Genomic DNA, 26,023 nt, shown 5'->3' with positions numbered 1-26,023 from the left:
GCTGAGACAGGAAGATGAAGGAATCTCTGGTCTTTTCTTTTACATGCTTTTCCACACAATGTTTGCAATTTTTGAATATTTTTCAATGTACAATTCTAATTTTGAATACATTTAAAAAAAAAAAAAGATATTTGTATATTCCGCACTCCCAGTGTCATGAGGATAGGATGTTTATTTACTAGATACATAGTGAAAAGGTTTTTATATTAATGTTGCCTGCACCCCATGCACCCCGCCCCCCAAATAGCCATTCCGTGTAACTCTCCAGCTCTTTCCAACAGCAGCTCTTCTGTCCTTCCACACAACTGTCTGCTCTGTCACACACTGCTCTCTGCCCTTCCCTGCCGTTCTCCTACCCTTCAAACATCTCTCCCATCTTTCAACACAGTGCTTCTACCCTTCGCTTTAGTCCATCATCCCCTCCTCATTCATTCCTTGCAATCTTCCTCTCATTCATTTGCACCACTGCTCATATCCTCTCATATTGCTCAATGCCCTCCCCACCCACTAGCCTTTGTTCTTCCTCACTCAATCACTCTGAGAATTTGTGGGTCTCCAATGGCAAGAGCTTCAAACAATTTTTTTTTCTTTTCTTCTTTACAGGAGTGAGGCTTATGGAGGAGCAAGGTGAAACTGACAATGGTACAAATATCAAGGGAAAGGTGAGAATGATTAATGAATGAAACACTGAAATGAACAAATAAGATGATTGGGTTATGAAAGGTTAATCCATCCATCCATTGGGACCAGACTCTGTGCAGAGCGTTGGTGCTGCCTCAGCAGTCTCCTTGGCGATTGGGCACCATCCTGGACGGATCGCCACTCTGTCACAGGATACCAGCAAAACTGGTACTCATTTATGCCAACCTCAGAAGGATGACAGGCAGAGTCAACCCAATCTTAACAGCCGAATGGGATTTGAACTCATGACCGTAAGATCCCAAGCCCACCATCCTAACCAAAATTAAGCCAACACCAGGCATAAAGGTTAATGGGGGCAATAAAAATCTTGGGTCAGAATTGAGGATGACAATAATTGGTGGTGCACTGCTTGCTTGAAACCCTGAGGGAAGAGTGAGACAGAACAGCCTCTGGATGGTGGTTCCATTGACAGGAAAAGCAGGGAATAAAAGAGTCGAGGTATGCAGTTACCCTGGGTTTTGGAAACCGAACCAGGATGGAGTTAAATAATAAATGTGTGCATCCTGGAATATATAAAGAGGGTCAGAGGACTGATGTAGCAGAGGGAGCAATGCTGGAGAATAGACAGTATAAATAGGAGTGACCACTGACCTGCCTGAGTTATTAGAGCAATGGATCTTGTGAATCGACCTCATTCCAGGACTTCAATAATATTGAGAGTTGTATATTCCACAGAATCCAGGAGAGATCTATGTGATGCTGGTGCACCACCCCATAGCAGATAACAGTGCTCTTTTGGGTTATGGACAAAGGCCTTGTAGACAGTGAGTAACTCAATTTTCCAAGGAAAGGCTTGGATCAATGACTGCCTTTGCAATGTGAATGTTCATTCCCTTGAATGTTTAGGCCACACCATCAGAGGTGACCTTCCCTGGGCCAAATTCCAATGGATGATGAAGGAAATAGAGAGGTGGGTTCATTTGACGATCCTTCTGGAGCGATAGGGTGAGACTGTGGGATTTTTGTCGATTAAAGGACGTGTTCCATTTATCAGACCAGTGTCTCATGTCTAATCATTTCCAGATCAGCAGATTGAGATGCAGCTGCATTCTATCTAGTCGAGGAGATTGGGACCATACTCTGTGCAGAGGGTTGGTGCTGCTTCAGCAGTCTCCTTGGCTATTGGGCACAATCCTGGATGGGTCGCCACTCCGACACATTATACCAGCATGCTGGCACTCATTTTGTCGACCTCGGAAGGATGACAGGCCGAGTTAACCCCACCTGGTATTGATTCAACAGCTGAGCGGGATTTGCACTCAGGACCTGAGGATCCAAAGCCCACCACCCAAACCATTTAGCCAACACCAGGCATATAGTAGAGAGATGGGGGTATTGCACAATATAATGTGGAGTCATCTTCAAAAAGTAAGAGAGCGCTTTCCAGAGCATCCAAGAGGTCATTTAGATAGATGAGAAACACGACTGGGACCAAAACACTGCATTGGGGAACTCAGTCAACACTTGGAGAGGTGAAGAGAGGGTTGATGGCAACACATTGACTGCATGAGTGGAGGAAGTCAGAAATCCAGGAATTAAGGTGGCCTTGAATACCACAGGCAGAGAACTTGGGAAGCAAAGCAGGATGCCAAATGGTGTCAAATGCCCGAGATATGTCGAGCATGACGGTTCTAACCTCTTGTTTGATAAGGAGGGCCTCCAACCATTGCTGAGAGAGGAGCAGAAGCATGCCCAGAGTTGATTGACTGGGATAGAATCCAAACTGCTGGTCAAAGATCAGGCTGTTTGAAAAAGGGAAATTCTTGATATCAGAAACAATGATGGATCACGTTACTTTGCTTACAATTGAAATCTCCACCGGGGCTTCTCCAAACTGCTGCAATCAGCATCCACTCCCCCATTTTGGAAACACTGGACAGTGCTTGCTTACGGCCGATCGAGCCATTCCAAAGTTCTTTCCTCAAGGCTTGCTGTATTCTGTTGAGTGCAACGAGGGTATTTCAGTCTTGTCTGATTCTATATGGACTATCTTCTGAGGTGTGAATGAGGGCCCATTAAGAACTTTGGTAATTAGGAAATGGCTGTCTGTTCATTGACTCAGGGCATGTATAGGTTTTGGGGTTACTAATAACTGCATAACTTCCTTTTTGTATTCCCACTCCTTGTTCACAATACACTCTATAAATCCCCTTGGTCTCTGGGTGAATTTGAGTGTCGAAATTGCTTAATATGCCTGGTGTTGGCTTAATGGTTAGCGTGGTTGGCTTGGGATCCTAGGATCCTGAGTTCAAATCCCACTCGGCTGTTGAATTAATACCAGGTGGGTTGACTCTGCCTGTTATCCTTCTGAGGTCAGCAAAATGAGTGCCAGCCTTCTGGTATCCTGTGTCGGAGTCGTGACCCATCCAGAATTGTGCCCAATAGCCCAGGAGACTGCTTCAGCAACACCAACGCTCTGGACAGAGTATGGACCCAATGGATGGATGGAGACTTTGTTCTGACTACTTCGCAGAGGACACATACAAAGTGAATCGTCTAACTGTGCAATCTGCAGGAAAAGAGGCATGCAGCCCTCAAGCCAAGCTGAAAAATAATACAATTCTGATCAAGTTCACTCACAAGCGTGAAATGCCACCACAACTGAACTGAGCTATGGAAAATCATCGCCGCACAGAGGTAAAATCTTTTGCGGTATACAGTATACTTGCAGATGACCTTTGATGGAACTTACCCCCTAAGTCACATTAATCTATGCCTGGTGTTGGTTTAATGGTTAGAGTGGTGGGCTTGGGATCCTCGGGTCCTGAGTTCAAATCCCGCTCAGCTGTTGAATTAATACCAGGTGGGGTTAACTCGGCCTGTCATCCTTCTGAGGTCGGCAAAATGAGTGCCAGCATGCTGGTTTCCTATGTCAGAGTGGCGACCCGTCCAGGATTGTGCCCAATAGCCAAGGAGACTGCTTAAGCAGCACCAACGCTCTGCACAGAGTATGGTCCCAATCTCCTCATCCTCCTCCTCCTCCTCCTCCTCCTCCTCACATTAATCTGAACACGTTTTGAATGGCAGTATCAAATAACATCCAGGCCTTCTTCAGACAAAATCACCACTGTTCCACTGGCTGATCCGCAAAAACAGCAGTTTTGCTTTCTTCATCTCCCATCTAATCTTCTTTAGATGATGGACACACCATGCTACTCTTGCCAGTGAGGAGGCTTCCCGTGGCATATTTTTCAATTCATCATACATTGACTGCTGTATGTGAAGAATCAGTTGGATCTCTGATGATCATTCATGGTATAAATCCTGATCATGTATGATGAATTGCGATAAACGATGGTGTCGTGATGTTCGTAAGTACCATGCGCAAAGCATGTGACCCAGTTGCTTTGTTTGTCAATGGTGATGGCACATGGGCTACCATCTACCATTCAGCACATGAATTACTCAGGAAGAGAGTCAGTGGAGAAGCTCATCTGGGATGACTCATGAACAGCTTTGCCGAATTCTACGAGGGTCAGATCTGGTTTATCAAACAATGGGTGCTGAAAACTGACCGTTTTCGAGAAAAGCTTTAGATTGGACAATTAAACTTTAAATATTGTCGAGTCTCCTCATTGAATAGTTATTCTATTTTCCTTGCGAGAGGAAAGATTGGGTTGCTTTTGATAGCCTTCTCTCTCATTCATGTCCTTCCTCTTGAAGATGGGATGTTGCAGGGCAGAATTTTATAACCAACCTTTCTTTTAGTCTACACACCAATGCCTTCTCCATTTCCCAAAGAAAAAAAAAATCTCTGTACCATTTTGCTGGTGATTCCACCCTTTGCAGAACAGTACACCACACTTCTGAAAGACAGGCTACAATGGCATCAATATCTGCAGATGTAGAAAAAAAATACAGTTGCTGGTCAACTACCTGGAGCATCTGTTTCAATGCCAGAAAATCACATGCTCTCACTCTGTCCCTCCACAATATTGGATTTTGAATTTACTTCTCTGGTTAACTCCTGGAAGAGGTGTAGTCCATAGAGCCCCTTGGCATCTCTATTAGTCACAATCTCATTTTGGCAGACCATGTCTCCAAACTAGCTTCACAGCTGCTGCCACCTGGTATTCTCTGCAGGGCTAAGTCTACTTGGAGCCTCTCAGAACTCATAACAGTGAATAAGTCCTTCATCTGAAGTACTGTATCATAGTGCATAGCTCTCCAATCTGGACTGGTGCAGATGCTTCCCATCTTGCTCACATTGAGGCAATCAAGTAGAAGGCTCTCCATATCAAACATCTCACTGCAGGAGGCTGCCTCATAATTAAGATCCAATTCTAATTCAGGTCCAATCCTCATTAATGTCTAACAGCATGTTGTTGGACTCAGTTTTTCATCTCCTCACTTCTGCTGAACCCTGCTCCCTCCTTGCTCTCCTCCTTCCTCCCCATCCCCACTCTTCCCCAGCCCATCTGAATCACATGCATTCTTCGAGAGTCCCACAACTGGATATCCTCCTTAATTCTGTATAGAATGCTCACCCCATCACCTGAAATACTCGGAGATACTCACCTCCTTTTATTCTCTCGTCTGTGGAACCAACTCCCTGTGTCTGTTGTCTCGTGTCTCTCGCTCCGATTGTTGAAAAGCGCTGCCTATCATCACCTCTTACATTTTTCTGCTTCCACCCTTGCTTTCTCCAACTCTTGCTGAAATGAATAGCATACTACTCTTGAACCCCCTCCTCACCTACTCCTACTTTCCTTTTGCCAGTCATCCACTCAATTATGGTGTCTTTATCTCGTTGTTCTCCCATGATCCTCTGCTAGTCTGTAAACCTACTTCTCTCTGTTGCTTAAGTCCTGCAAGAGCTATTATTCTGTGTTAAAAATATAGTTGCTTGGTCGTCGAGATATGTGGGATCACAGGACGTTCTTTTCAGGTTCAAGTTGAGGTTAGCAAGATATTTTCCACATGGTGCCAAGGCACAGCAGATTGGTACAGCCATACTCACTTGGCTAAGGGTCATGGCAAGGCGTGGCAGAGATGCAGCTAATCCCTGGTGCTCGAGTGCGAGGCAGTAATCACTGTCATGGTCACTACTTGCCTCCAGTTCACTCATCTCCATTGCCTGGGTTCAACAAGAATAAAGCTTTATTGCAAAACACAATGAGACCACTTCCAATTGCACAAACACAAATAGAAATTCCCATTGCTACACAGACAGAATATTGCTACATAAACAAGCACAACCAATGTGAACCCCACAGAACCGGTCCGCATGTACGTGTGTTTTGTACGTTGGCCACAAGCATAAATCAACATCCAGGAGAACAAAACAAGGAACCTACCAATCTACAAAAAGGTTGATGAAACAATTACATCGAAAGACTACATCAGCACATGCATTAAAGAGATGGTGTCCTCACAGAGAGAAATGAGGTGTTATAAACAACTGCAGAATTCTTCATGAATATAAAAAGCTTCCAAAAAAAAATTCATCGAATACAACTTATGCATGAGCATGAAGAAAGCTGGATTGAAAAGCTAGCCAACTCACCTTGATTTAAAAAAAAAAATCCAACAACAAGCAAGAAAAAAAAAGGTGAGAATACGACACATGTGAAAGTATACAAAGAAGGGAATGCATCCCCAAAATAGCAAAGAAAACAAAGGAAGCTAGAATGGCACTTGGTAGAGCACATACGTCCGCCAGGCTGACCAGTTTGCATTTTGTACCCCACTGCGAGGCCAGATCCGCATCCGGACCTTAACTCACATCTAATCAGCTTGTTCTTGTCACCGACACAAGTCCTCCACCAAATTTTGTCATAATCTATCCACAACTTTTTGAAATCTCATGCTCCATATCGTTTTTGGACCGATCTCTCAATGGTGAAGAATAATAGGCAAAATTTTAAAAGTTCTCATATCCGGATCCGGATCTTCCCAAAAACCGAAACAATTCATTCTTGTTCCACGCTCAACCTGTCCAGCATATTTCGTCAGAATCCATCATTAACATTTTGAGATATCCTGCTCAGAGACAAACAAACAAACAGAGAGGGGTGAAAACATAACCTCTGTCCACCTTTGGTGGTGGAGGTAATTACAAAACAAAATACAGTATCAATACTGCACATATTTATCAACAATTGGAAGAATTGTCAGGCCAAATTAGATTTATGTCAGGTCAGGCCAGATTAGATCTGTGACTTGCTGCAGGTACCATGAAAACCTGTACTAACCTCTTCCATGGTCGGGTTGTCGGCGATGAAACCATCTCCCCCACCAGGTTATTTGGTGAGGAGGATGTTTGGATATGGACACCCAGCAGGATTAAACAAAACCTGTCAAAGGGCGGAGGAGTTCCTTATGAGCCAACGGCCATCCATATCTAGTGCCCAACTGTGTCTGCGGATGTCCTCCTGCAGTTGGGTTACTTCTTATTAGGAGGTTGGTGGCAGGATTTGCACTCCGGCCACCGTAAAACCCTTCATTCCGCAAAACACAAAATCGCAAAAAAATCTGAAAACCCACTCCGTGGGAGTACCTCCTGTGCAGCTTCTCTTCACAGGGCAGCTCACCAGATGACGGGATTGGGGCAAAGCCTTTGGGACCCCCAATCGTTGATGATAGGAGGGAAACCATGGGGTAACCTTCCTGGGTTAGATTGCGGTAGCGTGTGTCGGGGTGGTGTTGAAGTGTCATCCACCAGACGGTGGTCTCCTTGGGTTAACCTGAGGCGGTCCCTTCGGGTGGGTGCCTGGAATGTCCTATCCCTAAGAGAGGATGATCACCTGTCTCTGTTATCATCTGAGCTCAAGCGTTTGGACATCGGTATTGCAGCACTCTCTGAGGTTCGGAGACCGGATTGCGGCGAGATAATGGTGGGTGGTTACACCTACTATTGGTCTGATCGCTCTGATGGTTACCATTCCCAAGGAGTTGCTGTAGCTGTGTCCAATAAGCTGACTCCAATGATAATTGAGGTAACACCGGTCAACCATGTATTATGAGACCAAGGACTCGTCACTCCTTCGGTGTCATTTCCCTGGTCTCTGTTTATGCTCCGACTGAGGCGAGTGATCTCACCGTGGAGGACGCATTCTACGCCACGCTCGAGTCTGTGGTTAATCAGTGCCCCAGACGAGATACACTTCTAGTCTTGGGTGATTTCAATGCATCGACTGGAACTGATAGGGATGGTTATGAGACATGTTGGTCCCCATGGGTCAGGAACTATGCACCAGAATAGCACTAAGTTTCTTGACTTTGCAGGAAGTCATGGACTCAGGGTGGCCGATTCATGGTTTCAGTACCCACAAGCTCATCACTGGACTTGGTATTCCAACACTGGCAGTGTGGCAAAGGAGATTGACCATGTCCTCATTGATGGTCAATGGAGGATGATCCTGAACTGCAGGGTCTACCGGAGTGCTCAGTTCCTCAATACTGACCACCGGCTTGTTGTAGCAACTCTGAAGTTGCACCTTAAATCCAGGAGAATGGTACCATCCCAGCCTAGGATGGATGTTGGCAAGCTCAAGGATGAGAGGGTAGCTGAGGAGTTTGCGAATAGGCTGTGTGGAGATTTGAGGAGTATGGGTGCTTTGGGGGGTCCTGAAGAGTTGTGGAGTGCCTTCAAGACCACCGTCCTTGATGTTGCCGGTGGATGTCTTGGAACTCACCAGAGGGAAAAGAAGAATTTTGTCTCTCAAGGGACACTGGATACCATTGACCAGAGTCGCAGGGCCAGGCTGAATGGCAGAGCTGAGCTGTTCAGGGAGCTGAGGCGTAAAACTGTACGTGCACTGAGGATGGACAAGGAGGCCTATGTGCGAGGAATCTGTGAGGGGGTAGAGCATCACCTGAGGACAAGTGTTTCTCATCCTGCTTACAGGGGAATTCGCACATTGCATTCATCCAAGCCCATCCAGCTGTGTACTGCAGTTAGAGCAGAGGGTGGTAGGCTCTTGACAGAGGAGTCCGAAGTGAAGACCCGCTGGGCCGGTTACTTTGAGCTGTTGTACCAGGCTGATCCACCAGCTGTCGAGTTGGATGTCAGGGGTGTTACAATCCCTGTTGCTGACCCTCCAATCAACTGTCGTCCACCTTCGCTTGTGGAAACACAGGCTGCGGTGAACCAGTTGAAATGGGGTAAAGCTCCAGGGATCTGTGGCATCCATGCTGAACTTCTCAAGGCTGGTGGAAATGCTGCACTTGTGTCGTTGCATGCAGTTCTGTGCTCTGCTTGCAAGACAGGCATCATCCCAACTGACTGGAAGAGGGGCCTTGTTGTCCCTCTCTGGAAAGGGAAGGGTGATCTCCAAGACTGCAACAACGACGAAGGGGTGACGCTGCTCTCAGTGCCAGGCAAGGTCTTTGCTCGGATAATTCTTGATAGGGTTCGCCACCATCTCCTTGAGCACCAGCATCCAGAGCAGTCAGGCTTTACACCAAAGAGGTCAACGATTGACCGTATCCTTGCTCTTCGGGTCCTCACCAAACGCAGACGAGAGTTTCGGCAGGGGCTGCTTGCAGCCAATGTTGATCTCTGTAAAACGTTCAATTCAGTGAATCGGGATGCCCTCCAGAGGATTCTTGGTCTTCGTGGGAGCCACCAAAACTGATCAATCTGATGTCGGAACTCTACTCTGGTACTGAGAGTGCTGTGAGATGTGGTGGTACCATCTCTGACTTATTTCCAGTTGTTACTCAAGTTCATCAGGGGTGTGTACTGGCCCCCACACGTTTCAGCACTTGTATGGACTGAATTCTCGGAAGGATGTCGGAGAGATCAAGCTGCGGTGCATCGTTTGGGAATGTCAAGATCTCTGACCTTGATTTCGCAGTCATCTTTGCAGACTTTAAAAATCCTTTTGGGGGCCCACGAGGTGCTGGATGAGGAGTCGGAGCCACTGGGATTATGGGTTTCCTGGGTCAAAACTAAGATCCAGCCTTTCAATGACATCTTGGATGCTGCTGTCTTGTCTGTGCCTGTTTGTCGTGAGGATGTTGAGGTCCTGGAGAGATTCACTTACCTTGGCAGTGATATTCATATCTCTGCTGGCTGTGAGTCAGAGGTCAATGGACGTTTGGGTCGGGCCTGGGGAGTCATGGATTCACTGGATAATGGGGTGTGGCGCTGCCGGTACCTGTGCGGGAGGACAAACGTCCGAGTCTTCAGGTCCTTGGTGCTTCCAGTCTTGCTCTATGGATGTGAGACTTGGACTCTGACCAAGGATCTGAGATGGAGACTTAATTCCTTTGGTACCAGGTCTCTTCGGAAATCCTTGGCTATTGCTGGTCGGACTTTGTGTCCAACGAGCGGTTGCTGAGAGAGACTCAAATGAGATTTGTTACCTGCATAGTCCGTGAGCGTCAGCTGCGGCTGTATGGACATGTGGCTCGTTTTCCTGACGGTGATCCTGCTTGCCAGATTCTCTCAACGAGGGAGTCTCGTGAGTGGAGGAGGCCAATGGGCCGACCACGTGCCTCGTGGTTGCAGCAGGTTGATCGGCATCTTAAGGAGATGGGGATGGGCCAGGCACCTGCCTGGGGGATGGCCAGACAGGGGCCCCTGGAGAACTAGCGGAAAGTGGACGCAGCGACGCGCTGCTCTGGCGCATGCTCCCATACCTGACCTGAATTGGAAGAATGGCATGAGCAAGGTACATAATAAAAGAAAAATGAGAAGACATCTCACTGGAATGACTAAAATGAGGACAGCTGAATTGGGATGAAGGAGGAGTTATAATAAATCCATGAGATCAAGGACATTAAACCATCGGCCAAAAGAAAATGCCAAGACTGATTCAAGCAGACAAGTGCAGGTTCAGCAAAGTGGAAACAGAATGCACCATAGACTTTATGTTGGGTTTTCAAACACTGTTAAGTGACTGTACATTGCAACAAAGGCAGAATAATAATGTGTGCAGAATAAGCCATTATCATATTGGAAAGAACCTCGATAACCCTGTTCCTGAAAAGCAATGGAAGCACAACTTAGAAAAAAAATATCTAAAAGGACAGTGGTGTTAGATTGGTGATAAACATGCTGACTCACTCATTATAGTATAGTAAAAATAATAATAATAATAATAACAACAACAATAGTTCCCTTACAAAGGGACTTTGACACTCGTGGAGGTCATTAGGCCCACCAAAGCCTGCGCTATTATTGCCAACTTATGGTTCTTTGTCCATGCTCTATCCTTTCAAATGCCAATCATCAAGCAAGGAAGCATCTCATACTATTTTAAAGTATATGGTATGACTGGGCTGGAGTTTGAACCCTCGACCAACCAGACTCAGAGTGGAACCCTCAAAAATAAATTACGAGGAGTTCCCTTCCAAGAAACTTCAACAAAGGAGGAGGCCATTCGGCCCATCAAAGCTCATGTTGGTGTTGCCAACTTATTGTTGTCTGTTGTCTATCCTTTGTTGCATGTCGACCTCAGGGAACTGCAGAGAGTGCACCAGTAACCCAGAGGGCGCCACGGCAGAAAATAAATACAGACATTGCTGCACCCTTCGTGTTGTTTTAAGGGTGAAACCAACATATGACAGGAGATGGAGGGTACCATTTTTCAGAAATCTTTATTAATCCCTACTCTCTCCATTAAGCACAATAATTTTAATTAAATGTAAAAATTAATGATTTTCCTGATAATCCCCAAATTAAATAAGTATGAACATTACATACAGCAATGCAGCTAAACTTGAACTCATGATTCTGGAAATGGCAACTCAGTTTACTCAAGCAGTTCGCACATTAACCCCCGAGGTTATAAATTGGTGAAAGGTCGGTGGTGAGACTCGTTTTGTTTTGAAGGATCAAAGTCTGGACGGTGCACACTAATGGTGAAGCCAACACAGGCAGTCAGTCCGTCACGTTCAACCAGTCCTCAGAAGGTGAATCACCGAAGCATGGAAAAGACCTTGTCAGCCGGTACACCTGCATCATAGATAAGGAAGAAGGGAACTCCAAGCTGAAAAGGATGAGGTGGTTTAATAACAGGAGAGGTTGGAGGGACTAATATATAATCTCCGAGGATAGGAACATCAGTGTATACCTGGTGTTAGCTTAATGGTTAGGGTGGTGAGCTTGGGATCCTCGGGTCCTGAGTTCAAATCCTGCTCGGCTGTTAAATTAATACCAGGTGGGGTTTATGCAGCCTGTCATCCTTCCAAGGTTGGAAAAATGAGTACCAGCTTGCTGGGATGATTGAGCCATTCGATTATCCTGTGCCTGAGTTTGTGCCCCGTCCAGGATTGTGCCCAATAGCCCAGAAAACTGCTTTAGCAGCACCAATGCTCTGTACAGAGTGTGGCCCCAATGGATGGATGGATTTGGATATGCATTGGTCAACATGACGAGTGCCTTCTCATAATGGTATGAAAATCACACAGAATGGTGCCAACAAGAGATTATAAGGAGCAGTGTTGGAATAGTCACCATGAGAACAGGAGTGCAATGTCCGACAGGGAGGTCCCATGGATAGTTTAGGGATTCCAGCTGAAATAAAATACCTCCATGGGTATGTATAAGAAGAGAAGCTAAGTATCCACCAACCAACCCCGAACAAGTTAAAGTGGACCTGTCGTGGAAGGGTGAATACCTTCATGGGTTTGCACAGCAGACCATGATTCATTGGGTATTCCAATTTCAAAATGATATGCACCCATCCAAAGAGAGAATGGCAGCTCAAGGGAACATGTCTATGCTTTCCTCTCCTCTTGATCATTCTCTCCTTCTCCTTCTGTTCTAAAACTAATTTTTTATTTTTCTCCTGTGTTGTTGTTCTTGTTGTTGTTGTTGATGTTGTTGTTGTTGTTGTTGTTATAGTAATTTAACAGGAAACTTGACAGCAAAAGTCACTTTTTTCAAGCACAATTAAATTAATATCCTGGTACGTAACACTCTCCCTCTTCAAGAAAGAAAGTTAAAACAGAGTGAGAACTTGCTTACTCTTGACACAAAATACAAACAACAAAAAAGATTTTCACAGTGAGGAGTAGCATTCAGAAATACAAAATAAAAAAAACAGATTATGCGCAGTAATACTTTGCAATAGACTAAATTAATAATCCCTGAGTTACTTAGATCTTGACAGAGTATCTGCAATTACATTGTCTTTGCCTTTGATGTGTCGAACTTACAAGTTGAATTCCTGTGACAAGCTCCATCTCATTAAAATGATTTTTATTCTTCATTGTATGGATGAAAATTAAGGGATCGTGATCTGCGAAAACTACAACTGGAAAAGTAGTTGTAGCTAAGTATACCTCAAACTGTTGCAAAGCAAGCAGAGGAGCAAGGATCTCGTTTTCGATTGTAGAATAGTTGGCGGTTGTCAAACTTCTTTGAATAACATCATACAGGGTGATATATGCCTGCAGCATCTTCCTGGAGCAAAACAGCTCCAGCCACCCACATCTCCAGCATTTACGGCAAATTTGAAGTTTTTCTGAAAATTTGGTGCTGAAATATAACTGGAGCACTCATACGTACGGCTTTAACTTTGTCGAATACAGCCTGCCATTTGCCATCCCATACACATTTTGCCTTTTTTCTTGAGAAGATAAGTCAAAGGGACAACAATGTCAGAGACATTTTTGCAAAATATCCGATACCATCCAGCCATACCCATGAATCTCAAGAGCTTTTTTTTACCTTTAGGTGCTGTCAAGCTATCAATGGCTCCCACTTTTGCTTTTACTCGCTGAACCTGACTATGACCCACAGCATGACTGAATAATACAACCTGTGCTTTAGTAAATTCAGCTTTTACCAGACTTACAGCCAGTTTGGTGTCAGTAAGTCTCGAAAAGAAAGCACAGATTATGTTAAGGTGATCGTCCTAAGTCATGGAATGGATGATGACCGTCAATGTTTGCCTCTTCCCCCTCAAGATCCGCGGTGATGTCATTGAAATTTTGCAATCCAAATTTACACACACTCACACACACAGTTATGTTGAGAATATATGTTTCTTCAGTGAGGCCTTATAGTGAGTGTTTAAATGTGGTCCTCCTACACAGCATGGCCTTGTATGACATGACTGATCACAACAATTCAAAAATGTTTCTCCATCGTGTGATTATCATGTAACTCTAGAAACTGTACCAGCATGATGAACCTTTGGGAATTACACTGATGAAGTGCTTGTTAAAAAAAGGCGTTGGTGGGAAAATGCCTCTGCAGCAGATGTGCCTTGCCTGGAATGCAATTTGTGCCATAGATACATCTTCCTCTCGTGCCCACTCGGGAGTATGTGGTCGGGTCCTCTGACACATTTCCTGTGCTTTCTGTGTCACCCACGATGGTGAGGGTCGAATTGCCTCCACAGTTTGCCTGCATGAAAAATTTATCATCAGTACCATTATCCATTTCCACTAACAGCTTCTAAAACCATCAAATGTTTATGAGCAATTAAATTTGGAACACAAGAGGTTAAAGATCAGAAAATGAACTATGCTCTACACAGAGCATTAGTGCTGCCGAAGCACTTTATTTTGCTGGGGTTACAACCCTGGACAGGTCGCTCCTCTGACACACGAAGTCAGGGCAAGAATTTGGAATTTGGTTATGGTGCCAGCAATATCTCGCCGACTCTTCGTAAAGGTTAGCATGAAATATTTAACGTCCACCAACTAATTCTGGCAGCTGGGACGCCCAGTTTAACGTCCATCCGAGGGACGGTACACAATGATGAATCAATCTGCTTGTGAAACACCAGGATGAGACTTTATAGCTGTGTCGAGATTAAAACACAGGTTAGACAGCTTAGGGGCAATTGTGTGTACGTCTCGGCCATCCTGCCAGCCCTAGAGGTTAAAGAAGGAAGGAAATTACCTTCAGACATTGCACAGAAAATGTTTCACAGGCTTCTTTGAGGATTCAGAATTACAGGTGGTGAAGAAACATAACAGCTACAGCTTGCACAACACCTTACAACCGATGAGAGACCATAAACTGGGAGAGGAAATCATAGGCAGAGGAATAATACATGCATGGAATGAAAAAACAGGTCACTACGAAATTGTTGCACAAGATTGGGCAAAATTAAGGGTTCAATTTTTGTTCAGCAAAGCGACAATTATTGTAGCTTCAGGATGACTAATATCATTTTTGTAGCAAACTTAAACAGTTTTATCATTCATGGTTGTCCCAATAACGAGTTTTATGTGATGCGATTTTTGTATTGATAATCATGTTAGCGTTTCAATGTCTAACTTCAGGATAAGAGGAGGAAAAAAAAATTCTGAATAAAACTCATTTAAACATTCCACGGAGATTTGAATTTACTGTGCCCTCCACCATACTTTCCTCCCACCTATAGAGAATTTCCATGCATGTCCATACGATGCATGTCCGTAGCCATTTCATGCATGTCATAGATGCATGTCTTTTTCATGCATGTCCGTAACCCATACGAATGTTAAAGCACACGTGCAACTGGCAGAATATCATACTAATAAAGCCCCAGAAGAGAAACAAATGCATACGCTGTTGTTTCGTATGCAGCCTATGGTTGCATCATTTTCTGGAAGTGCGGCCATGCCCCTGCTACCAGTAACCTGATATTCATGTTGCCGACCTCAGAAGGATGACAGGCTGAGTCAACCCACTCGGTGTTATTTCAACGGACCGACAGGGGCTCAAACTCAAGGACCTAAGATTTTATGCCAGCCACCTTAACTGTAAAGCTAACACCAGGCAAATGCATCCGTGAGGTGTAGCTTGAAAAGCGACACACAATTTTGGAGAGCATTGATCCAATTATTTTCAAGAGAGGTTAACATCACATCAATAATACTTTCCAAATTTGCTACATAATTTTCAAAAGAAAAAAATACGTGACTTTTGAAATTACATAATCCACCCCAGAAAGCATGGCACACATGCACAGAAACCTTGAGCAAAAGCAGCCATCAGGACAGGGAACGTATATCGTGCATGCCAGATTAGGATTGTTACCTATAATGGCTCACAGAGCTTCTAAAATAAGCCAAAATAAACCAAAATACTTCGAAAAGTACCCGAGAGAAAGGAGTGTGTGTGCACAACAGAATATTTTGAGAACTTTCTGATCAATTTCCCCAAAAAGTTGATATCTTGCAGCCCATACTGCAAAAACTCCAGACGATGCGAGCACATGAAAGGCCTGTGGATGGGATGTGGACAGGCGCGTTCTACACGACCTCCCCAATCATCCCTGTCAGTGAATGAACTTTAAACCTTGTGGGATTACCTCGCATGAACATGGCGGGCAAAGTGATGTATTTAATGGACATCTGGAATTGGAAAGACGATGCCGTCATTCCCAACAATCAGCCAGACTTCCCAGAGGGAGACACCATATCTGGTTTGGTGCTTCTTAACACTGATGGGAAGGTCATATCTCGGGTTTGTGAATGCACATGGTAAGTTTAAAATGATGATATTTACTATTAATCATGTTAGGGAGGTGGGGGGGGTGAGAGGTGTGAATGGGAGCTGTATGGGCTCTGAGGGTCATTATAAATATACTGGTGGGGTATGCTTACACATTGTGTAAGTACATGAACTTCCCACTGTATTGTGTAAGTGCTTCCCTATTGTCCCGGGTCACTCACCTGCATTTGATTTTCATTTAGTTATTCTTTTTTTTTTTCCATTTATTTATATTTTCATTTATGGATGCTTTATGATGGTTATGTAATTTTTCCTGATGTATCGGCTTCGATGTCCATTGGCACGGAAAATTACCGTGCTTCCCCATTGTCTTGGGTCGCTCACCTGCATTTTTTTTCATTTATTTTTTGTTCATTTATTTCTTTTCATTTATTTATATTTTCATTAACGGATTCTTTCCCACAGTTCTGTGATATTTTTCCGGTGTGTCGGCTTCGATATCCATCGACACACAAAATTTCAGCTTTCAATGTAACCCGGAAGGTCCCGATCTTTAATATCAATGAGTCAGTGAGTCAGTCAGTCAATCAATGAGTCAGTCGTTAGAAAGAGCTTTATATATTAGATATCTTTGTTTAGTTCTCGGGCCACAAGAGAAACTATAAAGAGTAATTAAGGATTTCAGACCCTTGCTAGGACTTGTTTTGTGTGGTGTTTGTGTGGTTTTGCAGTACTATTATATTGAAGTACTCACATTATAATTGTACCATTCATACTTTACAAATGCAGTCACACTCTAATTGTACATACTTTATAGAGGTACTCGGTTGAAAAAGGGATAACGTGTAGAAATTGTGGTCTATGTTTGCATGTTCTGGGTGGACAAACAGACAAATAAACAAATGGACCCAACTGCAATAACCTCTCCTCTCGCGAAGGTAATTATACTAGATTTTTGCATCTATTGGTAAAAGGAGAAGTGTCCGTGTGTGTGTGTGTGTGTGTGTGTGTGTGTGTGTGTGTGTGTGTGTGTGTGTGTGTGTGTGTGTGTGTGTGTGTGTGTGTGGATCGTGATGGGCCGAGGGGTCATGCAGATGGGATGGTTGTTGGATGGCTTGTTGGATGTAACAACCTAACTGAAATAAATTGCAACGCACGCCTTTGATTCTCCCACTGGACAAAAGGAATGGGATCTGACTACACACATACTTAACGACATAACTGACTTTTGGGACATCTGTATGTTGAATGCAAATGGTTTCCAGATCCGTAACAATATATATATATATATATATATATATATATATATATATATATATATATATATATATATATATATATATATATATATATATATATATATATATATATATATATATATATATATATATATATACAGTGGGGAGAACAAGTATTTGATACACTGCCGATTTTGCAGGTTTTCCCACTTACAAAGCACATAGAGGTCTGTAATTTTTATCATAGGTACACTTCAACTGTGAAAGACAGAATCTAAAACAAAAATCCTGAAAATCACATTGTATGATTTTTAAATAATTAATTTGCATTTTATTGCATGAAATAAGTATTTGATTCATCAGAAAAACAGAACTTAATATTTGGTACAGAAACCTTTTTTGCAATTACAGAGATTAGACGTTTCCTGTAGTTCTTAACCAAGTTTGCACAGACTGCAGCAGGGATTTTGGCCCACTCCTCATACAGATCTTCTCCAGATCCTTCAGGTTTCGGGGATGTCGCTAGGCAACGCAGACTTTCAGCTCCCTCCAAAGATTTTCTATTGGGTTCAGGTCTGGAGACTGGCTAGGCCACTCCAGGACCTTGAGATGCTTCTTACGGAGCCACTCCTTAGTTGCCCTGGCTGTGTGTTTTGGGTCGTTGTCATGCTGCAAGACCCAGCCACGCCCCATCTTCAATGCTCTTGTTGAGGGAAGGAGGTTGTTCGCCAAGATCTCACGATACATGGCCCCATCCATCCTCCCCTCAATACGGTGCAGTCATCCTGTCCCCTTTGTAGAAAAGCATCCCCAAAGAATGATGTTTCCACCTCCATGCTTCACGGTTGGGATGGTGTTCTTGGGGTTGTACTTATCCTTCTTTTTCCTCCAAACACGGCGAGTGGAGTTTGAACCAAAAAGCTCTATTTTGGTCTCCTCAGACCACATGACCTTCTCCCATTCCTCCTCTGGATCATCCAGATGGTCATTGGCAAACTTCAGACGGGCCTGGACATGTGCTGGCTTGAGCAGAGGGACCTTGCGTGCGCTGCAGGATTTTAATCCATGACGGCGTAGTGTGTTACTTATGATTTTCTTTGATACTGTGGTCCCAGTTCTCTTCAGGTCATTGACCAGGTCCTGCCGTGTGGTTCTGGGCTGATCCCTCACCTTTCTCATGATCATTGAGGCTCCATGAGGTGAGATCTTGCATGGAGCCCCAGATCGAGGGAGATTGACTTATCTTGAACTTCTTCCATTTTCTAATAATTGCGCCAACCGTTGTTGCCTTCTCACCAAGCTGCTTGCCTATTGTCCTGTAGCCCATCCCAGCCTTGTGCAAGTCTACAATTTTGTCCCTGATGTCCTTAGACAGGTCTCTGGTCTTGCCCATTGTGGAGAGGTTGGAGTCTGATTGATTGAGTGTGGACAGCTGTCTTTTATGCAGATAACGAGTTCAAACAGGTGCAGTTAATACAAGTAATGAGTGGAGAATGGGAGGACTTCTTAAAGATAAAACCAACAGGTCTGTGAGAGCCGGAATTCTTTCTGGTTGGTAGGTGATCAAATACTTATTTCATGCAATAAAATGCAAATTAATTATTTAAAAATCATACAATGTGATTTTCAGGATTTTTGTTTCAGGTTCCGTCTTTCACAGTTGAAGTGTACCTAAGATAAAAATTACAGACCTCTACGTGCTTTGTAAGTGGGAAAACCTGCAAAATCAGCAGTGTATCAAATACTTGTTCTCCCCACTGTATATATATATATATATATATATATATATATATATATATATATATATATATATATATATATATATATATATATATATATATATATATATCATAGACTCCTATAGAGAAGGACTGGAACCTCCCATGCTCAGGGTTTGTAACTTGAGTCTGAAGGATGAACTTGAGTCCGGGGCTAAAATGACTTCTTGAAGTGCTAGAGACACGATCTCGGGATCCATATAGATGTTTTTGAGGACGGCGAGTTCAATAGTGTCATTTTCAACACCACCTGAGGTCATCTTCAAGGTCAAAAGGTCATATTTCAAGGTCGAATTACTGAATTTTGGTATTTTTTGCCCGTTTTTGTGTCCAACTCATAAACGGTGAGAGATGGCTGATTGTAATAAGATGCAAGTGTGTTGAGCTGTCAAACTTTGATATTTATTGTAATATATCATAAAATATAAACATTATATGCATGTCACAACACTATGCCTATTACAACTATGTCTATGTCTATCACTAGTTGAAGAGCTTTTATTGCCTCCTGAGGCATCCCAAAGCTTTTTCTTTGTCACTTACATTGAGGACATGAGCTTTCAATAGAATGTTAGCTAAAGTAGTACATGCAGCATTACTACTAGCTAAAAGTGCATCTACAGAGGATAACAGCTCAGCAAAATGAAATTGGCATCGCATTTTAGTCTTGTCATACAAATTATAGGCATTATGTACAAAAAAGACGGTTGACATAGTCGCCACACTCAATCCACCTCTATTCAAATTATCTAGAAACTCAGATGACACCTCGTTACCATCTTCATCATCAATGATCTCCTCCATACTCGTGCTATCGCCATATTTATGAACAAGGTGTCCGGCCAAATAAACTACTTTATGCTTTAGGGCATCATCGGACCCCAAGAGATCTTGAGTGTCTTGAGGAGTAATCTTGTCAATGAGTTCACTTCGCTCATCTGGATTTATGGAAGTTGTACAGTTCTTGTCGCAATCAATCACACGAGAACTAGATTCAGGCATAATGTCATGCTTAATGAGCGTTTGCAAATTTACAATTTTAGCTGCAGCCATAATGTCAACTACGTCAATGTAGAAGTTTCCACCGCTTCTTTGCCTGGCTTGGCCGAAAAACTTTTCCAAGGCTTCATCTGAAAATATAGCTTTTATATAGAAAATATAGAAAATATAGCTTCATCTGAAAATATACATGTGTGTGTGTGTGTGCACGCGCACGCACGCGTTATACCCACTGCTGCTCACTTGTACCAACAGGAAATGTTACGAGCCGAGCACTCCTCATCCATGGATATTTCTCGTAATATCTTAATTTCTGTGAGTCCGATTTGCATTTAGGAACAGAACAATTATGGTTAACCATCATGAAATTTCCACTCTTCATCTAAATGCTGAAAATTATGTTTAAAAGACGATTTGAATTGCAGATTTCACACTAGTAACGGCAGTTTAAAAGTGCCCAGCGAGCAGAACAGGGTCACTGAAAACGCACACACAGCGTATGTGCGAAAGGCATCATTAGCAATCATACATCATTTCAAAAGTCTCATTTTCCTCCCTAGTTTTCATTGTGCAAGCTTGCGCAATCTCTTTGTACTCCTTGTAGGAGTGAGTGGTCGTTCATATACTTAATCTTCCACTTGTCTTCCTCTTTAGTTTTACATTGAATTCATGTTTTTGTTGAACTTTCCCAATCCCATCTACACAATATGTTGTGTCAGTGATTTTTGCTGGTAATTTGATGAGGAAAAATTGATATTTTCACAAGAGAGAGGTAAACTATATCGGAAGGGGATGAGTGGAAAAATGGCGTGCGGTATGGGGCAAGGGGTGGGGGCAGAGGGGAGCTGTCATTTTTATCCCCACACTTTTTGAAATATGCTCCATCTGTCTAACTGTCTGTCCATCAATGATGCTATCTGCTCCCAAACAGCTGGGCAGAAATTCACAAAACTTGATAGTTATGATCACCACATGGCAAGAAGGTGCAAGAGAAGTATAATTTTTGCATACGTCTCCTGGGGTAGGGGCAAATGGTGAAAACACAAAAATGCAACTGCAGGCACATTTTAAAATATTTTAAATGAAACGTTGGATATGCAATCAACATTGGGGGACGCATGAAACAGGTACCGATTTTTGGGGTTTAACCCCTTGTTCATGACCTAGGGGTGGGGACTTAGGGTCACAGAGGTCAAAATTGGAAAAATATTAACTCAAAATTTGATATTGGGTCATTCCTGGTGGAACTTTATGCCATCTTTCAATTTTGCTTTCGGTGGGAAGCATAGTGATTTGCAGATAGTGTGTCATGGACTTTCTTCTCGTTTTATTTGTCGTCATGATAAACGTCCCAAATTATCCAAGGTACTAGCTCTGCCAGATGAGCAATGGTTCAGAAGTTAGGTCCAGCTCAGTAGTTTGAATGTGGGATTAATGTGGGGAGAGGAGTCAAGGTGGTGGAGATGATGCAGAGAAGGAGTTTGGAAGTGTTGTGCATGCAGGAGAGCAGATGGAAAAGGGGACAGGGTGAGGAGGTTGGTAGGAGGATACAAGCTGTTCCATGCAGGTGGGGATGGAAGGAGTAATGGCGTGTAATGGCGGAAATAAATAAATGAAGTAATAGTATCGGAAGAGATCAGTAAGCAGGTGATCAAAGTGGAAAGATGGGAGGGACCGATAGTTATGGCACGGGTGGTGATACAGAGGCAAATGGTGTGTGTTATGTCGGTATATGGGCCACATACGGGAAGGACTGGGGCAGAGAAGCAGGAATTCAGGGATGCTCTGGAGAGTATGATGGGAATGGTTGAGCTGGAGATGATGCTGTGCATTGCGGGGGACTTTAACGCACATGTGGGAGTAGCACTGCCGGGTGAAAAGGAATCTGTTGGTAAATTTGGGGGGGGGGGTGGCGAGGAATAGAGAGGGTTGAGAGCTGATAGAGCTGGTGGTGAAGAATGGGATGGTCATAGCTGGTTCATTCTTTCAAAAGTGGGAGAGCCAAGAGATTACCTCGAGGAGTGGACAACATGGAACAAAATTGGATTTGGTGGTGGTAAGGAAGTGACAGTTGTGGAGGGTTAAGGAGTGTAAGGCAGTGGTGGGAGAGCATGTTACCACTCAGCACAAGCTTGTGATGTTTGTTGTGCGGTTGAAGAAAAGGAGGGAGGTTAAGAGCAAGGATTGGAAGATTATTAGGTGGGGGAAGTGTTGGAGAAATGTCCTCATACAGTAAAAGGAGAGGTTGAGGGCAAGGTATGAGTAACTTAGCAAAGAAGCTGAAGGTTTGTTGGAGGAGTGGAAGAAGTATGGAGAGGCATTTATGAGAATTGCAGAAGTTTTGTGTGGAAGGACATCAGGAAAGGGTGCATCATTGAGGGATAGAAACCAGGTATGGTGGATGTAGAAGGTAGCGAAGGCAGTTTTAAAAGAAGGAGGTTCGGAAGAGGATAAAGAAGATCATGGCTATGGGAGGCAGCTGGATGCAGGGTTGCTGCACCTGTATGGACAGAAGAAGAAAGCAGCAATGAGAGCTGTAGATAAGGTGAGGAATGATATGGAAGAGGAGGTGTACAACAAGTTGGAAGAGGATGTGGGGGGGATATGATGTATAAATTGGCTCGTGACAGGGATGAAGATGGAAAGGACATGGGGGGGGGGTCAGGGATTAAGGATAGTGGCGGGAGGCGAGTGACAGAGAGGGGGCGGTATTGAACGTGTGGGAAGTATATTTCAAATAGATGTTGAACCCGGAAGGAAGAAACCGTGAGCTCGAGCTGCTGTGTTATGTAGAGGGGAAAGGGGAGTTGGTGGAGCTCACAGAGGAGGAAGTGCAGACAGCATTGAAGAGGATGAAGAAGGGAAGAGTTCCAGACATTGATGAGGTGTGTACAGAGATGACAATTGCAGTGCTAGAAGTTAGAGTTAGTTGGATGAAGAGGCTGTCGAATATAGGTATGAGCAAGGGTTCAATTCTGGAGGATTGGAAGACAGGGTTAATTGTGCTGACATGGAAGGGAAGAAGTGATGTTCAAGATCCGGGGAAGTACAGGAGCATTATGCTCCTCAGTCATGTAATGAAGGTGCTGGACAGGATTCTGGATGGGAGAATAAGGAAGAGTGCAGAGATGGAGATCAGAGAAGAGCAGCAAAGATTTAGAAAGGGTCGGGGGATGACAGATGGGATGTTTGCCCTGACACAGCTGGTGGAGAAGAGGTTGGAGGTGTAAGGCGGGATGGCATTGGATTTGTGGACCTGGAGAAGGCATACAACACTGTCCTGAGAGAGATGGTGATGGTGACACTGAGATGGATGGGAGTGTCAGAAGCAGAAGTCAGGTTGATGGAAGGCATGCACAAAGGAACAAAGGGAAGAGTTTTGGTTGGTCCTGGGATGTCTGAGGAATTCAGTGTGAATATTGGTTTGAGACAGGGAAGCTCTCTCAGCCCACTCAGGTTAATCATGGTGATGGAGATGGTAAGCAGGAAGGTGAGCTTGAGGGGTAGTGTGGGGAGAATGTTGTATGCAGACGTTCTGGCTGCTGTGGAGGAGCGTGGGCGAGAGATGCAGGAGGTACTGGGGGAATGGAAGGAGGCATTTGGGAGGCATGGGATTAAGATGAGTATGGAGGAGACTGAGGTGATGTGTGTCAGGCAGCAGAAAAAGAAAATAATATCAGGTTAGAGGGGAAGGAGACCAGGCAGGGAAATAGGTTTGAGTCTCTGGGAGGAACAGCAACTGGGGATGGTAAGTTTGAGGCAGAGGTGCAGAGGAGAATTCAGGTGGGCATGAATGTGTGGAGGAGGGTGGAGGGAGTAACGGCAGACAGAAAGATATCAAGAAACATGAAAGGGAAGGTTCTGATGTCATGTGTAACGTCAGCCTTCCTTTACGGCCGGTGACACCGACAGTGAGATTACAACAGAGGCTGCAGGTTTGCGAGAACAATTATGTCAGGAGGATTGTGGGAGTGAAGAAGCTAGATAGGAGGATGGATGAACTGAAGGAGGAGATTGGTGTGCAGATGAGCTTTATGAGGAGATTGGTAAAATGCCAGCTGAGATGGGCTGGACACTTGGTGTGGATGAGGGAAGAGAGAATGGCAAAGAGAGCATATAGATTAAGGGAGCAAGGAAGGAGGAAAAGAGGTAGATCACAGTTGAAATGGGAGGATTGTGTGTGGAGGGACATCCATAAGGTAGGGTGGTTGGAAAATGGAGGGAGTTGGCTGAGGACAGGGGAAGGTGGAGGAGTACCGCGCTTAAGGCACGGCAGAAGCTTGGTGCCATCAGACCTCACCCCCCTTATCAAGGGAATATGAAGAGAACAACAACATGGTACAAGAGACTTTTCACTTTATTGACGAGTCTGGGAAGATGGATAAATTTGTCATACTGAGTCTAATGTATTTTCAGAGATCAGTCATGCCTATCTATAACAAGAAATCTCAGTGTGTGTGTGTATGTGTGTGTGTGTGTGTGTGTGTGTGTGTGTGTGTGTGTGTGTGTGTGTGTGGGTGTGTGTGTGTCTGTGTGTGTGTGTGTGTGTGTGTGTGTGTGTGTGTGTGTGTGTGTGTGTGTGTGTGTGTGTGTGTGTGTGTGTGTGTGTGTGTGTGTGTGTAACCTACATAACTCCAAAACCATGAAACCTAGTAGCCTGAAACTTTGCATGCATACTAAGGGAACTCCAAAGGAATTCATGAATGAAGACTTGGTGTTCGAGTAAGTTTAAACACCCGTTTTGAGGATTATTAATGGTAAAACCAGAAACAGGCAGCCTTTGGTCAATCTGCATTCAGCTCGCTCAGATCGGGGTCTTAATCGGCCATTTTGGCTGCTCAGCTCAAAAACGGATTGCCTTGGACTACAAATGGCTGGATACATTGCTTATAAACGCCTGTAGACGCCAGTGTTTGTGTCTTTATTTAATTTCCGCACATTCAATAAATAAGATCAATAATATCTTAACCTGAGCCAAATTTCAAAAGTTAAACTGTGGAATTGATCTTAGCAGCAGTTCTCACAGCTAAAAAGTGTTCATTTGTCCAATTTGCACATTGATTGACAGTCCGGGTGTCTCCAGGTGGTGTTTTGTATAACTGGTCGCTAATCGCTTGCCAAACTTGCCGTTCCTTATCAACCATTTTGTTGGAGTGCTTACTTGAGTGCTCAGCAGTGGTGGGTGAATACATCGCAAAGTACTTGATTCCAACCATGGAATCAAAAGGAGTCGAATCATGAACCAGAATCGAATTCCTACTTCCGAGAAATACGCGTTTTTTGGAGGGAATTCTTTTTTGCCCCTGTTGGGCATGTTCTGGTATTTCGCCATGTTTCGCCATGGCATGCTGTCTTCCCTTCCCTCCCCTCATGCTGCCTTCCCTTCACCCTCCTTGCTCCCCCTCCTCTCTCTCCCACCCCCCTCTTTCTCTCCCTCCCTTCTCTCTTCCTCCCACCCTCTTTCTCTCTCCCCCCCCCAACCCCCCCACCTCCCAATCAATATTTTTTGTCAGCAAAGTGACGGGTTGTATTTGCTTGTATATAAGTTAAGGAATCCAGGCAATGAGAAAAAAAAAACCAGAAGAATTTCGATACATCAGTCAGCTGGTCAATGTCCTCTATGGTTCTGGCATAGAATCCCGAATATGTGTGAAATTTGTATGAGAAGATGACAAACAGTTTATAGTCAGCTTACTGTACTACAGCGTTGGCCTGGCATGAGTCCTCAACGTCCTGGAAGCGCACAGAAGGCACAGTACCAGGTGTGGTTGTGTCTGGAGGTGAAGACACTGAGCCTGCAATAATTCGCTGGAACAAAGAAGGCACCCGTGTCTGTGGGGGTGCATGGGGGAGAGGGCGGGAGGGAGCAGAGAACTCTGATAAATTCCCATTTCCCATTTTTCACATGATGAAAACATAAAAAGAAACACCACAATCTTGAATCAACTGAAGCAAAT

The 26,023-nt window shown here is 44.1% G+C and overlaps 1 protein-coding gene across 8 annotated transcripts in view; it reads right to left on the bottom strand.

The window, feature by feature from the left end:
- The window catches only part of LOC147026688 (voltage-dependent N-type calcium channel subunit alpha-1B-like), a 592,527-nt gene that overhangs the window by 34,380 nt on the left and 532,124 nt on the right, over positions 1 to 26,023 (bottom strand). For all 8 annotated transcript variants that reach the window (XM_085882402.1, XM_085882406.1, XM_085882399.1 and 5 more), the window contains exons 42-44: positions 25,762 to 25,898; positions 13,873 to 14,008; positions 5,663 to 5,779 (exon numbers count right to left, since the gene is read on the bottom strand). In XM_085882402.1, the coding sequence (XP_085738528.1) occupies positions 5,663 to 5,779; positions 13,873 to 14,008; positions 25,762 to 25,898 (390 nt within the window). The remainder of the gene's footprint in view (positions 1 to 5,662; positions 5,780 to 13,872; positions 14,009 to 25,761; positions 25,899 to 26,023) is intronic.

This window comes from Eptatretus burgeri, chromosome 5 (assembly GCF_056783735.1).
Source record: "Eptatretus burgeri isolate ZD-2024b chromosome 5, Ebu_testis_v1, whole genome shotgun sequence".
NCBI lineage: Eukaryota > Metazoa > Chordata > Myxini > Myxiniformes > Myxinidae > Eptatretus > Eptatretus burgeri.
Note: the sequence above shows the minus strand (reverse complement) of the source record. Positions and strands in the feature narration are given on the sequence as shown.